Genomic DNA, 17,912 nt, shown 5'->3' on the forward strand with positions numbered 1-17,912 from the left:
ATCATGGAAGTCAATGGCTACCATCAACTCTTTGGTTACTAACATTCTTCAAAATATCTTCTTCTGTGCTCAACAGGAGAAAGAAACTCATACGGGTTTGTTATGACATGAGGGTGAGTAAATGGACAGTTCCCGCAAAAATGAAATTGTCATCCTTTAATTTAATATTCTTTTATTGTGAGGTGTAATTAATTAGCTAGCTTCAATTTAATTTGTGTGTAAATGCAATTTAATTTTATGATAACGGCAGTAAAGACAATCATGTTGCACAAAGTGATGCATAACGAGGCAAAAAAAAAAAAAAAAATCTATTGCACACGGGCTACAGAAACAACAACGGCAACTGAGAGGAGATGGAGGAAAAAAACAAAACAAAGCACAACTGAACACTAGACTACAGAAGGACAGTATGGCTTTGGCAAACCAGCGGAGTCTCACACGCTATAAATACACCCTCCCGGATAATCACCCTCCAATCAACAGGGCGGCACATTTAGCTGTTTTCCTGTGCAAAATATTGGCAATATAATCGGCAATGGATGCAACCTGGTCGACACAGCATGCATTACACACGCAAGACACATTCAGTCTCAGTCTAAGAGCGACAGGCGTCTCAAAGCTCAATCTTTGCACAAACTGGTGTCAGACTCTTGACTCCGTCTGACGCACCGCTGACAGAACAGGTTCACAGCAGGCCCGTCCAGAGGTTGTAGCAGGCGGTGTTGATGACCGACTCCAGATGGTGGTACATGGAGACCAGCTGCGGTGGAGGACTGCTGCTGGACTGCGTCTGCGCAGGTAACGGCTCCCTGAAAACAACCTTCAGACTCTGGAGGCAGCAGAAGATTTACAGTGGGATCATGTTTGATGTACAGTAGATGAATGAATGAATGAACCTTATCTGACAAGAACAAGTCCACATTTCACCCCATAATCAATAGAACAAGATAAACATAAAAAAGTGTTTGCAGCTTAAAGTTTGCAGGTTATTTGTAGAAACATTTTGGCAAAATGAGATTTTAAAAGACACCTTCACATCCCAGTTGTCATGGTAATGCAAAAAACTAAAAATTCTAAATTCTCATTACTGTAATGAGAAAAATAAAATTATTAATTACAAGAAAAAATAATAAATATTGTTATCTGGTATAATTTATGCATCTTGATAGTATGTGATTTATTGCTTTTAAATTATCGAAAAGTTATTTAATGTAAAAATTATATTACAATACTCCTTTATTTAATACAGTGAAGATTTACTGCATCACAAAAATGAGAATCACCCTTAAGAATAATAATTACAAAAAACAAAACAAAACAAAGCATTATGGTAATGAGAACTAGGAGAAAAATGCTTCATATAATGTATGGTACAGTATAATGTAACGATACAATAACATACAATATAAGCTCAATTTATATTCAGTTTTATAATTGAGATGTAGTGTTTAAATGACTAAATTTGTCAATATCTGTTTAATGATCTGAAGACAATTCTTAAAATAAAACATTTAATTATCTATTTAAAATGAATTGTAAAAAATAAATAAATAAAATAAAATAAAAAATAAAAATAAAAAATTAACTCACAGTTTTTCCTGCCTGTGTGTCCAGGAAAACGAGCACAAAACAGTCAGTGAACTTCTGGTTCAGGACGGCCTGGAAAAGAGAGAGAGTTTATGCCCAAACAACACACTATTTAAACATTCAACATCTCGACTCCAGATGTTTCTTTTTATTTTTAAATTGAACCCTGATCTTCACAATCTATTTGACATGGATTGGTGCTCAGCATCAGGAAACACAGCGTCAGTCTCAGGAAACAAAGGCAGGTGTTGTTTGTGTGTACATGGAGGATGAAATGAACATCAGTTCAGGAAATCTGCATAAGCCCACGCGTCTCCAATTACAGGAGGAAGCATGAAGTGGCCTTCAAACACACTCGAGGATCTGATGATTATCATCACATTAACTAGTACACAGGCACGGAGGTCTCATAATGTACCACGCTTTACCATGAGTTTCACGGGCCTCACGTAACCAAGTTCAAGGTCATAATGATTTAAGAATGCTTTGCCATCAGCACTTCCCGTCTCGTAATGTATTATGTTGATGCAGACAGGAGTAATATCTTATAAGACGACCCACGACACGACTGTACAGCCTGAGGATCTGCTTCATGTGCAAAGCTGAATATGAACAGTGATGATCTGGACTGTTAATATGAGCTCACAAAAGTGTTGCTCGTCCCTGCAAATCTTGTTTTTCTGTTTTCAACATTGATAATAATCAGAAAGGTTTCATGAGCAGCAAATCGACACATTAGAATGATTTCTGAAGATCATGTGACACTGAAGACTGGAGTAATGATGCTGAAAATTCAGTTTTGCTCACAGGAATAAATTCCACTTTACAATATATTCACATAGAAAACTGTTATTTTAAATTGTAATAATATTTCACAATTTTACAGATTTCTTCTGTATTTTTGCTCAAATAAATGCAGCCTTGGTGAGCAGAAGAGATCTCTTACCAGGTACTGTGTGCCACTGTCGTCTTTAAAGTGTCTGCAGTTCTGTGGGAAGCGTGACAGCAGAACTTTGATGAGACTCTGGTACCAGGCCGGACTCATATTCTGGAAACAGTCCTAAAAAACACAATCACAAAAACTCAGTATCATAGAATTTTATTTATTCAGATTTTTTTCTTAAACTAGGAAACTGTTATTATAAATTATAATGATATTCCGCAATATTACTGTTTTTATTGTATTTTTGATCAACTAAATGCAGCCTTAGTGAGCAGAAGAGACTTATTTTATAAACGTTAAACAATCTTACAAACCAAAAACCTCGTACAGGTTTGCAATGAAATGAGAGACAGAATTTCATTTTGCACTTTTATAATGATTATTAGTTTTTTTTTTTTTTTAGTTTTTTTTTTTTTTGCATAGATTTAGTTTATTACACTATATCAGCCTCAAAGGCTACAAGAATAATAAGATTTAAAATAGTTAGTGGACAGTAATTTAACAATATTATTTTTAAAAATAAAATAAAATAAAATAAAATAAAATAAAATAAAATAAAATAAAATAAAATAAAAAAATAAAATAAAATAAAATAAAAAATAACAATTACATACAATCTTTCACACTGATATTTAATTAAAATGTAAATATTTTTCCAGGACAAACTTTGTCCATTAATACACATTCTAAGTAACAATATATAAATCCTATAAAATATATTTTACACACATATATTATTCATGCATATATTGTGTGTGTGTGCTGAATAATAAGTGAACAATACTGTCAAAAGTGCTAAATTAAAATAAAACATTATATGCATAAATATGCACGTATGATACTATTATGTGCATAGCTATGCATAACAAAATTGATATGTATATTTTAAGTTTAAATAAGTTGAAAAAGATTATTCAACATTTAAAAAGCCTTTGAGCTCCTGGAACACTGGACCAGAATATTTCTCTTTAAATTAGCCCGGCTTGTGCACACAAAGCGTTGTTATTTTTCAGATCAGATTTCATGCGGCGAGAGCTGCGGACGCTTCAAGTCAGAGAAACCACAGGAAGGCAGTTTTCACAGTCTGGCTGCGGCAGTAAATGTTTAAAAAGATGTAATTTGCTGCAAGCTTCTCCTGGTCTGATATCACAGCAGGAGCACATCTCCACTTCCTCTGTGAGCGTGTGCGGCCCTGACAGCGCTATACATCATCCCAGCGCTCAGATTAGCATTAGCAGTCGTGGCACACGAGCGGCCCGCTTGCTAACATTGACTAAGCGATTCAGCTCGTGTGAAGGGAATACAGACGCGCGAGGCACATGAATAGATGAGGAGTCAAATGCATTGATATGCGGGTTTGCGAGACGGGTGTCCGTGGGGGAATCTGAGGCTATGGCACATGAACAGGAGCGCGTTTGCCAGCCGTGAACCTGCATCACATCATTCACAGCCCGTGTCACGTATGACGCCTACTGAGAACCTAAAAAATACTGAAACCGGATGATTTCTTGTGATTTTCAGTTCTGCAAAACTGTAATAAAGTACTGCATGATGCATCAGCCAATAGGAGCAACCGACCACCACCTCATTATCATATTGGAAATATCAGTCGGAAATAACACCTTAAATAAATGCATAAATACAGATTTAAATGATCCTTAGAAGAAATAAATAAAATAAAATTATTATTATTATAATATATACCGTAATAAAATTTTAAAACATTTTCTCCACTGGATCATCTATTTATGACTGCATTATTTATTCTGTATGCATATTTATTTAGCTACTTTTTAAAAGTTTTGAGGCAATTTGGGATTTTTTGTTGTCGTTGAAAGAAATGAACACTTATGCATTTAGCATGCATTAAATTGATCAAAAGTGACAGTTAAGACATTTATAATGTTAGAAAAGATTTCTATTTCAAATAAACGCTGAACTTTTGAACATGCTATTCATCAAAGAATCCTGAAAAATAAAATATATCACCATTTCCACAAAAATATGAAGCACGTATTAACAGTTTTCAACATTAATGACAACAAGAAATGTTTCTTAAGAAACAAACCATCATATTAGAATGATTTCTGAAGGATCGTGTGACACTGAAGACTGGAGTAATGATGCTGAAAATACAGCTGTGCATCACAGAAATAAATTAAATTTTTTAACATATTCACATAGAAAGTAGTTATGTTAAACTGTAATAATATTTCACATTTTTACTGTATTTTTAATCATATTTATGAGTTGTTGGGTTTTCAGAAGAGACACTAAAAACATTAAAAACCTTACTGATCCTAAACTTTTGAACAGTAGTCGTGTTTAATTCAGTTTGAAGCTACACACATCTGTGCTGTATCAAACACAGTGATGTTTGTTGGCATGAGCAGCACATTTACAGTAACGACTGCTGTGTAATCAAATCACGAACGAGTAGCGTGTGAATCTGTGTGAATGCGTGTTGGTCCAGGAGGGATAATTTCTGCGGTAAATAAGGAACGGAGTGTAATATTAAAGGGCTGATTTTCTGTGATAATTAGCTGATGTTTATCGCGGTGTGCTGATGAGTAGGCCGCGTGTTTTCCCTACGGAGCGCTGCATTAGCATGTTTGTTGTCAGCCACCCATCAAACAAACTGCACCGAGCCAGCCGCTGATCACAACGTCCTCAGTAAACTGCAGGAAAACAGGAAAAACACTGAATTTTCCCACGGTTTCTTAAAGAGTGGTTTCTTAGTGTGTGGTTTAAGTCAGGAAAAATGCTGGATTTTGCCGCGTTCAATTTATTTTATTTTATTTTATTTTATATAAATTCTAAGAACTATTTTTATTAAGATTGAGCATAAAATTAACATGCAAAGTACTTTTAAAACACATCATGTTGTTTAACATTCTAATACTGTATTATAATTAATATTCTACAGTTCAAACTTTACCAAAGTTATTTCAAAAACATACTTTTATTTAATTCATGCAAAATACAAATTATTAATAACTAACAAGATTTGGGCCCAAACTACCAATCTAATTTACGATAAATCTGCAACCTACATCTATCAAAAATTTATTTAATATTTACTGCTAGAATTTTTTTTATTAAATTAAATCAAATCAAATCCAATCAAATGATCACACAGACAGGGATCAGGGTCTAATTTAATTTAAATACATTTTTAATGTAATTATATTTAATAATCACACAAAGGTTTTTTTATATAATGTTTATTTTAACTTTATATATAACTTTATTAATATTTTAAATTAACATTAAATATTGTATTAAAAATATATAAATAATTTCTTTTCCCATAATAAATCATTTAATAAGATCTTTTTTGATCTTAATAATAGTAATGTTATAGTTAATATTTATAATATTATTATTTTAATTTTATTTCAGTTCAATTCAATTTAAATTCATCCAATTTCATTTATATATCACAAAAACAGGGACCGGTGTTATGTGACCTCCTGGTGCTTTCAACAAATGTTCATTGAATATTTGTTGAAAAAGGAAAAAAAAAAAAAAAAAAAAGACTCTTTTTTTGAACCTATTCGTGGAAAGTGCCTGCTAGAGAACAAAGAGGAAGGAATATAAAATGATAGATGAATGGGTGTGAAAGACGATCTCAGAGGTGAAGGGCAGTGGATGTGTGTTCATACCAGCTGCGGGTCAATCTCAGAGACCGATCTGCTCTGCACAGCTTCCAGCAGCTCCTCCAGTTCACCGAAGGCCAGCTTGCTGAGTTTGAGCTTATCCAGAGCCAAGTGCTCTCCGTGAAAGAGCCTCCTCCAGAGGTTATCCCTGCGGCAGTGGCCCATGGCCTGCTCCACGCTGCTCTGAATCTGCCGCCGCGCAGACAGCACCTCCGAGCTGAGCAGAGGGAAGAGAGGACACAGGTAGAACAGCCCCTGAGAGTCGTCTGCGTCTGCGAGGCCGGCCTGTCCTGCGTGCAGGAGGCTCTCTATGGGGTCAGATTCAGGACTGGCTGGAGGGGTGACGGGGGCGGTGGTGTCCTCCCACAGGTCCAGTTCAGATTCCCGCGTCCCCGGGCTGCAAGCCTCCATCTGCTCCACAGGGATGCGGCCGCTGAGGTCGCCGGGGTCACGGTGGATCTGAGGAAGCTTCTTAAAGCGCCGCATGTCTGCAGTCAGACGCGGGAACAGCTCCCTCTGACTCGTCATGATCACATAGAACCGCAGCCTGAAACCAGTACAAACAGAAAAATGTTCATTTAACAGAAAACAGGAAGTATTTGAATAAACATTGATGTTTCCCCATCAGTGCACTTCATTCCAAAATTAGCTTTTATAATCGATGATGAAAATGTAATCACTTTCTCCACTTTTCTTTTCTGCTGACATAACTGTGAAGCTGGGGAAAAAATAATTACTTTATTTCTTAATAGTTAATATTTTCTAGGATACATAATCTTATATGATCTATAATATTACTTATTATTATTTTTATGTACATTATAATAATAATTATTATAAATAATATCATATATTGATTAATATAATTGTATTATAATATTTTCAATTATTTATTCATATTTTAACATTTTATAAATAAAATAATAAATTACTATTTATTTATAATAATATAATATAATAGAATATAATAATATTGTAATATTAATTAATATAATCCAGAATAAATAAATATGATCTATAATATTATTTATTTATTCATTTATTATTTTTTATGATTTTGTATCATTTATTAGTATTTATTATTGTTACTATTCATACTAATTAAAAATAATAATATGATAATAATTATTATTTATTGTAGTGTAAATATTATATAAATATTATTTTAGATATTTATTATTATTATTTAGAATATTTTATTATTTATTTTCAATTATTTATTAATATTGTTTACATTTTATAAATAAAATTATAAATTACTATTTATTTATAATAATAAATCAATATAATCACTAATAATAATATTGTAATATTAATTCATATAATCCAGAATAGATAAATGAATATGATCTATAATATTATTTATTTATTTATTATTTTTTATGATTTTGTATCATTTATTAGTATTTATTATTGTTATTATTCATACTAATTATAAATAATAATACAATAATGCTTATTATTTATTGTAGTGTAAATAATATAAATATTAATATTATATAAATATTATTTTAGATATTTATTATTATTATTTTTAATATTTTATTATTTATAGTAATGTTACAAATAATACCTATATTATTATTTACAATATTATATAACAAAAATGGACGGAAATGGATACACTGCATCCAAAAGTCCCAGTTTATATCGTGTTCCTCTGATTATTCAGTTTCAAGCAGAAAGTACCTCACATCACAGAAGTGAACTATATTGCAAATGTTGTTCTCGCCTGCTGTTTAACTGTATTAACAGCTGTACTGAGTTATCTACCAACGTAGTGTTCAACTGATGAAATAATGTGCTTCACAAAGTCAATGTATTTTGATTGTTTGCACCTGAGCAGGTGTCTCTCTCCCTCAGACTGCTCCTCAAACGGGGCGGCGTTATGACAAACCAGCAGAGACACGTCAAAGTCATCATGGTGTCGCAATCCCTCCAAGTCTTTAAATGAGCCAGAGCTTCAAGAGAATGACATTATTAGGATTTATGAAATGATAACATCACTTGCTCAAACTAGGAGTGAACAGTTAAAGTACCTGTTCCACAGAGCGACCAATGCGTACTCGTGCAGGTCTGCGCTCGGCGCCCCCTTTTTGTTATCAGTGGTAACTGCAGTTTTAGACATGCGCAAGGGCTTCATCCCGTAAGTGCCGGCGTGATCAGTGATGTAATTATACAGCTGATGTGCTGTGATCATTCCCGTCGATATGGAGAAACTCCCTAGGAGACATGAAAAGCATATTATGCATGACTGACAAAAATAAAACACCTAAATAAATAAATAAATAAATAAATATGCCATTAACTATATGCGGGTGAATATGGTGAAAAACATGTCTAGGTCACATTTTAAGTTCGAAGTTATTCTGCAGCTGTCATTATTGTTATTGTTACTAATTAGATTCTCATTACTGTATTTTGATGACCTTTTTTTTTTTTTTAACCAGCAGCATAAAGTCACATGATGTATAAATACTTTACAATTTAAATATCTCTTTTTGTTTTGCATCATAGTCATTAAATCTCCAAAATCCCACTATTAAACATACATTCATACATATGTACATAAATAAGAAAATAAATGTCACTATTAAACATACATACGTAAACAGAATTATATATAAATATAACTGTATGCCACTATTAAACATAAATAAAATTTAATTAGGTATAAGTATATCCCACTATTAAATAAATAAATAAATGTCACTATTAAACATTCGTACATAAATAAAAACAAATATGAATACAGATATATGCCACTATAAATAAATAAATAATATATGAATATATCCCACTATAAATAAATAAATGTCACTATTAAACATTCACACATAAATAAAAACATATATACATACAAATATATGCCACTATAAATTAATAAATAAATAAATAAATATATATATATATATATATATATATATATATATTATATATATATATATATATATGAATATATCCCACTATAAATAAATAAATGTCACTTTTAAACATACATATGTAAATAAAATTATATATAAATAATTGCCACTATTAAACATAAATAAAATTAAATGAGGTATAAGTATGTCCCACGATTAAACATAAATAAATACATGTCACTATTAAACATACATACATAAATAAAAACCTTTATAAAAACAAATATATGCCACTAGTAAACATAAATAAATAAAATGATGTATAAATATATCCAACTATAAATAAATAGATAAATAAATAAATAAATACCTTTTTTAAATAAATAAAAATAATAATAAAAATAATAATAATAATAAAAATAATAATAATAAATAAATAATAATATAATAACTTAATAATAAAATAATAAATAAATAATAAAAATAATAATATATATATATATATATATATATAATATATATATATATATATATATATATATATATATATACACACACACACACACATATATGCCACTTTTAACATAAACACATTGTTGTGAATTACTGTGACAGTGTCATGCAGCATTATTTTCACTTACAATGAGCCCAGACGAATGACAAGAAAAACACAAAAATAAAAATCCAAGTTTATGTTATGGCTGTTGAACTTTTAGTAGTTGTTGAGTATGTATTTTTTATTGTATGGGTTATGGGTGGTGGAGTTGTTTGTGTAAAGGCCGTGAGCTGGTATTGGTTATGGAGGGTTGTGTTACTGCAAAAAGGGTGTTGGTTGGTATCACGCAGGTGGAAGTCGTAGCTGAAGGAGTGAACGTGCATCAGATCCCGCACCTTATCGCACTCCTCGGTGAACAGCATGGACAGCTGAGGGCAGAAACACGCATGAACACTGTTACCGCAGGAGCAGAACACACCGCTGCATCACTCCACATCACCTGAGAGAAACCACTCGGATCAAAGACATCAGAACCCCAGAGGAAGAACGCAAGCAGTAGCAGGAACATCATCCCATCAACTCCAAATCCTCAAAACCTAATGAAAGAGTTTCTCTACAGATGCTCAAATGAAACCAGTCTCACATCGAAGTCTTCCGAAAAACATGTCCAGGCCACATTTCAACCCAACATCAAAAGAAAATTATATTTTGCATAAAACATTAAATCTAACTTAGGACCATTTAGATTTGTGACATTATTATCATGGTAAATAATCAGATTTTACACTGTAATACATTCAAGTTCGATTATTAATAATTATATTTTTATGAATGTAATATGTTTTTTAATTAGCATAAAAACTAATATGATATATAAATACTTTACAATTTAAATAATATATATATATGTTTCATATTATACTAATAATATCTCCAAAATCTTACTATTTAAAAAATAAAAAGTCACTATTAAACATATAAACAACCAAAAAAACTAATATAAATTAAGAAAGTTTATAAATATAATGCCACTGTTAAGCATAAACAAACTAACAAATAAATAAATCCCACTTCTAAACAAACAAATAAATTAATTAAAAATAATATAAATATTATGCCACTGCTAATTAATTAAATAATTTAAAAGCAAAATATGAAACTAAATACTATGCCACTATTAAACTGAAATAAATGCATAAATATAAATATATGCCACTCTTAAACAAAATAAATACATTTATTTTTAAAAACATATACAGTGTAGTATTAGTAAACATCAACTGTGTGGTGAATGGCTGTGACAGTGTCACGCATCATTTTCACTTTCTGTGAGATCTGACAAATTACTTGTCAGTGGAAACTTCTTGCAAACTGTGTAAATGTCATGAAAATGATGTGGCAGTGCACACAATCTTAATGGTGCTTGATTTGGAGCTGGAATCTGAACCAGACATGCTCTTGATGGGTTTCGAAAAAAAATCCCCCAAGCGTACCTCAAACCTGACATCACATCTAAAACTAAGAGCAAACCAGCGACCTGCCAAACCTTTACAAGAGTCTTTTTAAAAGCATCTGTGATATCAATCAACATAATAATTGTATCCTATTTAATTAAATCTCACATCAAAGCCGTGCTTGCAAAAACATTAGTGGTGAATGCAAATGATTGCAGAGGGAGAGAGCAGGAGTAATTACAGTACAATGGGAGCAGGAGGTGGGGAGGGCGCTGGATTCGACGGCTAAACGCTATTACTGCTGCCGCTTTCATCCTGACCATTACTCTGGAACAAATGCAAATAGGTCTTATCAAATCAAAGAGTCGAGGATTAAAAAAACCCTGTTCATTTGACGCTGCCATGGCTGTTTCTATTTGCAGAAAGAAGAAAACAGCTCGCGCAATTGCACCTTTCATCCCTGTGCGAGAAACCTTTTTCACATCAACATTTTGAAATCTGCCGGTGGCCCATTTGACTGAAAGTTCTGAGGAAAGATAATACCGTCATAACATTTTCCTCTCAGTCATGTGCATGAAAACGGCTCTGTTCACAGCTTGCTATGATTGCAGTGGTTAGTATGTTGTGTTTGCATTCATGATACTCTTAAAGCATAATTACACCCGAGACCTAAGTCATGTGTTAACCAAATGCCCACATTCAGGGAATTGAAGCCCTTTGACGTTTCCCATTGCATTGAATGTTATGGTGTTTTCCCAGATGCCATGAGTTGCACGGGTCAAGCTCTGTAACATGTCACCAGAGGCTTTATAAATGGAGGAGATGGTCCACTTGAACATATAAATGAGAGCAATCATAACGGCAGCTGTAGCTGTAGCCCTACAGGTAAAACAGACAATATCCCTGTTGATAGAGGCAGGACTACACTCAGTGATGCAGCTGAATGCATTAGAGCTCAAATAGCAAACAGACTGTTTGTTTACTCTTGATGATGCATGTGCATTAGCTGTTTTTTGAGTGATTTACACTTAAGAAACACTTATTTTAAGCTGTAATATAATTCTTGTCACATTTTATTGATCTGAAATAAATCACAAACTTAATTTTGACAAATACTTCTGGAGAGTTTAGCTATTTTCTGTTCAATCAGATGAAGCTGTACTTGCATGGCTGGAAACAGCTGCCCGAGGCGTTACAAAGTAACCGTTCAGTGAACTTGCCTTAAAGGGACTTTGGCATCACTTCGAGAGTTCTAGGTGTTCTACTTTCTTACTTTTACAGTTTTTACCTTATACTGTGTACTTTCACTACTTCCTGGCTGCCTGGTAACCTCACAAAATCACCTTTCCATGACACTAGATACAGAAGTCCTAAAAGGGCCTTAAAGTCAACATAAACATTTTTACATTTTTAATGAATGTACCTTGTCTTATTTTTATAAATTTTATTTGTACACATTATTCCATTCCATCTTTAGTCAAATTGCAATAACTGGTAACACTTTATTTTAAGGTGTAGCTAGAGATTACATGCATTAACTGTGGTAATAACAGCTGATAAAAGGTAATACCGTGTGTAATTACAAGCAATTATCCTCTAAATCAAACCTTGTAACAATTTATTATAGTGCCCTTGTTACATGTTATATCAGCTGATAAAAGGTAATACCGTGTGTAATTACAAGCAATTATCCTCTACTTGTTTTAGTTAAATCCCATATGCATACTTACAATAACGTTAACTAATCCCTAAACCTAAATCGGTAACACCTTATTTAAGTGTCCTGTACATTACGTTTACATGTATTTACTGTAGTAATAATCCGTAAAATTATTTTATGGCATTAGCAGACGCTTTTATCCAACCCGAATCCATAAGTGCATTCAGGCTATCAAATTTTTACCCCATCATGTGTTCCCCTTTGTTACAAACCCACCCAACCTTGCACGTATTTACTGTAGTAATAACGTTAAATCATCCATAATTACAAGTAACTAACCCTAAACCAAAGCCGGTAACACCTTGTTTTAGTGTATCCATTACACGTTACATGTATTTACTGTAGTAATAATGTTAAATTATGCATAATTACAAGTAACTTACCCTCCAAAACACCTTATTTTAGTGTCGCTTTTTTTACACGTTACATGTATTTACTGTAGTAATAACGTTAAAACTATGCATAATTACAAGTAATTTATCCCCTAACACCTTATTTTAGTGTCCTTGTTACACGTTACATGTATTTACTGTAGTAATAACGTTAAATCATGCATAATTACAAGTAACTAACCCTAAACCAAAGCCGGTAACACCTTGTTTTAGTGTCCTTGTTACACGTCACATGTATTTACTGTAGTAATAACGTTAAATTATGCATAATTACAAGTAACTAACCCTAATCCAAAGCCGGTAACACCTTGTTTTAGTGTCCTTGTTACACGTTACATGTATTTACTGTAGTAATAATGTTAAATTATGCATAATTACAAGTAAATTTACCCTAACACCTTATTTTAGTGTCCTTGTTACACGTTACATGTATTTACTGTAGTAATAACGTTAAAACTATGCATAATTACAAGTAACCCTTTTACCCTAACACCTTATTTTAGTGTCCTTGTTACACGTTACATGTATTTACTGTAGTAATAATGTTTTAAATCATGCATAATTACAAGTAACTTTTACCGTAACACCTTATTTTAGTGTCCTTGTTACACGTTACATGTATTTACTGTAGTAATAATGTTAAATTATGCATAATTACAAGTAACTAACCCTAATCCAAAACCGGTAACACCTTATTTTAGTGTCCTTGTTACACGTCACATGTATTTACTGTAGTAATAACGTTAAATCATGCATAATTTCAAGTAATTTACTCTAATCCAGAGCCGGTAACACCTTATTTTAGTGTCCTTGTTAATTTGTTATATTTATTTTGTTTAGTGTTATATTTAAATTATTGTTGTTTTAAAGTTAATTTATGTATAATTAAGAGGGTAACACCTTATTTTAGTGTCCTTGTTACACATTACATGTATTTACTGTAGTAATAACAGTAAATGATGAATAATTACAAGTAACTAACCCTAATCCAAAGCCGGTAACACCTTATTTTAGTGTCCTTGTTACACGTCACATGTATTTACTGTAATAATAACACGTAAAAACAATAACGTTAAATTATGCATAATTACAAGTAACTAACCCTAAACCAAAGCCGGTAACACCTTGTTTTAGTGTCCTTGTTACACGTCATATGTATTTACTTTATTTATTGTGTTATTTCATGTATATTTACCTAATCCAAAGCTGGGTAATAACGTTTTTAGTGTCCTTGTTACACGTCACATGTATTTACTGTAGTAATAACGTTATATCATGCATAATTACAAGTAACTAAACCTAATCCAAAGCTGGTAACACCATATTTTAGTGTCCTTGCTACATGTATTTACTGTAGTAATAACGTTAAATTATGGATAATTACAAGTAACTAACCATAATCCAAAACCGGTAACACCTTATTTTAGTGTCCTTGTTACACGTCACATGTATTTACTGAGGTAATAACATTAAATTATGCATAATTACAAGTAACTAACCCTCCCTAACCAAAGCCTGGTAACACCTTATTTAAGTGTCGTTGAGAACGTTACATGTATTTACTGTAGTAATAAATTAAATTATGCATAATTGTAAAGTTAAACTAACCCCTAAACCAAAGCATGGTTAACCACCAACAAGTAACTAACCCTAAACCAAAACCGCTAACACCACATTTAAGTGTCGTTGCTACATGTTACATGTACTTACTGTAATAATAACAGTAAATTATGGTAAATTTTTATTTTTAGTGTACTTATTACATGTTACATGTAAACCAGCTAATGCACATGCATCATCAAGAGTAAACAAACAGTCTGTTTGTTATTTAGCTGAGTGGGCGTGGTGATAAAAAGTGCAAACTTGAGGGGAAGCGCTCATTTTAGCTAACTTTTGGAAATGTTCGTGCAGATGTTTTGATTTATCTGTCCTCTTTTAATTGCATTAACTGTATATATATACATAACTCTTGTTCCCAATCCTTGTGAATAAATCATATTGTGAGACAAGAGTTTATTTTATAAAAACATGGTATGTTCCAATTTGTATGAGCAGGAAAAAGGTGGATTTAAGATAGCCGTCTCTAGTGGTATGAGAGAGGCGGACGGAATAAGAGCTCTTGAATGAGTTTATTGAGTTGCTGTGTAAGCGTGATAAACTCCAGCCTCAATGTTGTGGAGTTAATACTGTCATAATTTTAATATTTGGGTGAACTAACCCATTTTTTATTAATAATCTTTGTTATAAGCTCTTAAACATATTTATTTGCACATTTTGCACCTCTGCTCGGAAAAACACCCTTTTGGATGCCAACTTTTGTATTGTGATTTTGATCCTGTTTTTTTGATGCTCGTTTTTTTTTCTCGGGTCTTTTTAATAAAGCTTTTAAATACAGAGTATTACCTTAACCATATAGTACGCATATGTAGTTAATTAATATTTATCAGCATTTTTTTGTGTAATTACACTGTTACATTCTCACCTTCAAATAAAGTGTAATCCAAAAATTAACTGCACATTATTTCTTTTCAGTCAATATCATGAATGCATCTTGCATTTCAAACCCACAAACTCCATTCCACTCTACATTTTCTAGATTAATATGTTATACACCAGGTTTTGGAAGTAAAATAGGTTGAGCAAAGCATTTATGTTGACTTTGAGTCTTTTGTTTCCTATCTTGTTTCAAGTGGAAGCAATCAAGACAAAGTGGAAATGCTCCACTTGAAGATGGCATTTGTGTTTTCCTAATTTTGAAACAGTTTAGTTGTGAAAAGCAAATTATGAATGTTTTTAAATTAGCCCAAAAATTGCAAAGTTAAATTAAAGAAAATTAGCATTATCAGATTGGTTTCTTCTGCTTATCTATAAAGAAAAAAATATTATATATCAAACTGCCTCAGAATTATAGTTGATGGTTCCCTTAAAAGGAAACTAGCAGATCCAAATCAAGATGCAACAAGAGTTGAAGAAAATCAAGGATAATCATTGAGCAAAGAAAAAAAGAGATCATTGGTCAATCAGAGCTGCGAGAAAAAGCGACCCCGTGACCTCGCAGAAGATGCCACATTCACGAGCACCTCGAGGAGCTTTCCAGCAAGATGCACTGCGGACAAACACATGGAAAGGAATCATCTGATTTTCAATGAACCGCACAGAAAGGTATGATTGGGTCTGCAATAGGAAAGGGAGGAGCAAGGCACTACAAGGGGGAGGAGTCTGAGGGAAAGACTGAAGCCTGATTGGTGGGAGATGAGACGAGCCCCGCCCCGAGGATGCAGAGACATACAGCAGAGTCAGAGGCCGTGGGCGCCTCGGGGAACGGCTGGCTAGGAGGTTTGTTGAGAAGAGACTCCTGATGGAAAGAAAGGGTGAGATGGGACTAGACAAACACACACACACGCACATACACACACGCGCACGCCATATGCAGGACAGTGAGACACACACACAAACAGAGACAGACAGATGAGAAACATGCCACACAGAGAGGTTAGAAGTCAATTTACACGAATGAACAAAACACACATGCACAAGCTGACTGTCACACGCTAGTACAGACTGCGCTTATGTATGAGGGCGTGTTACAGGAAGTCACATGACATGATCGATAATGATGAGCATGAGGCGTGTGCAGACTAGATGGATGAGAAGCAGGCGTGACCTTTCACTCTATAACTCTAAATAGCCACTTCTTATGGCTCCTGTTACATCATGATTTATTCCCACTGTTCCCAATTCCAGCAGCAAACTCTTGATAAATGTCAGATATACAGAAAGTATTCTCATGACGTCCAGTGACGCTTCAAAATCAACTTCTTCTGGCAGTACAGTGACTGGAGGAGTATCAGCAGTAGTAAAAGTATAGCTTAAAACAAATATTAAAAATAGATTTATAATGTAACATGTCAGACAGAAGATGATTAAAATGAGAATAATCATAATATTTACTATTAAAAAAACTTTAAAATAACTGCTATTTGTGTATCTCACTGACATACAACTGATACAGAATACTGAATTAGTCAAATTGGTAACACTCTACTATATATATATATATATATATATATATATATATATATATATATATATATATATATATATATATATATATATATATATATATATATATATATAGGGTTGTCATAAATTATGGTTTAAAAAAAGTGTAATACATTTAAAAACAATATGCAATTAATATTTGTTAATTTATTTATATTTTTATTAATATCAATCTAAATTAAAAAAAAATATTTTAGTCTGGCTTTCTTGCAATGTCTTAGAAAACTGAATTAAATGGTACTTGTTTTTTGTTTTTCAACTTTCTTATCCAATTTTTCTACTTTATGCATTTTACTTTTTATGTTTATTGCTAGAAATGACTTTTGGGTCTCATTTATTTGTCTGTTTTTAACCTTTGTCTCACTCATTTTCAGTTTTTAATTTTAAACCTCTTCCATCCCTTTTTCATAAGAAATGAACAATCAAGGTATTGTTAATCATTCGGCTATATTCATGTTTTTATGATATGTTTTTTGTTCCTGGAGAACCAAATATATCCACTTATTAAAGAAGAACACAATAATAACAGTCATATTTGTTGACCACTGGGGAAAAAGCACTGTCAAAAGATTAACTAATGTATATGGCGTCACGGCACTAACCCAAGATATGAAAATATAATGTCATGAAAGTTCAGCAGTAACCTTTCCAAATGTAATACTTCATTAAAATAACTATTTTCTGGTACAAATGGCACAGTTTTCTGACTATGACCTTTAAATACAGGTGCAACAC

At 32.5% G+C, this 17,912-nt stretch overlaps 1 protein-coding gene across 1 annotated transcript in view; it reads right to left on the reverse strand.

Moving 5' to 3' along the window:
• Positions 1 to 246: 246 nt before the first annotated feature.
• szt2 (SZT2 subunit of KICSTOR complex) overlaps positions 247 to 17,912 on the reverse strand; it is a 96,387-nt gene continuing 78,721 nt past the window's right edge. The window contains exons 66-72 of the mRNA XM_042759168.1: positions 9,834 to 9,977; positions 8,229 to 8,461; positions 8,028 to 8,150; positions 6,196 to 6,736; positions 2,534 to 2,647; positions 1,591 to 1,659; positions 247 to 829 (exon numbers count right to left, since the gene is read on the reverse strand). Coding sequence (XP_042615102.1) covers positions 686 to 829; positions 1,591 to 1,659; positions 2,534 to 2,647; positions 6,196 to 6,736; positions 8,028 to 8,150; positions 8,229 to 8,461; positions 9,834 to 9,977 — 1,368 coding nt within the window. The 3' untranslated portion in view covers positions 247 to 685. The remainder of the gene's footprint in view (positions 830 to 1,590; positions 1,660 to 2,533; positions 2,648 to 6,195; positions 6,737 to 8,027; positions 8,151 to 8,228; positions 8,462 to 9,833; positions 9,978 to 17,912) is intronic.

This window comes from Cyprinus carpio, chromosome A6, assembly GCF_018340385.1.
Source record: "Cyprinus carpio isolate SPL01 chromosome A6, ASM1834038v1, whole genome shotgun sequence".
Taxonomy (NCBI): domain Eukaryota; kingdom Metazoa; phylum Chordata; class Actinopteri; order Cypriniformes; family Cyprinidae; genus Cyprinus; species Cyprinus carpio.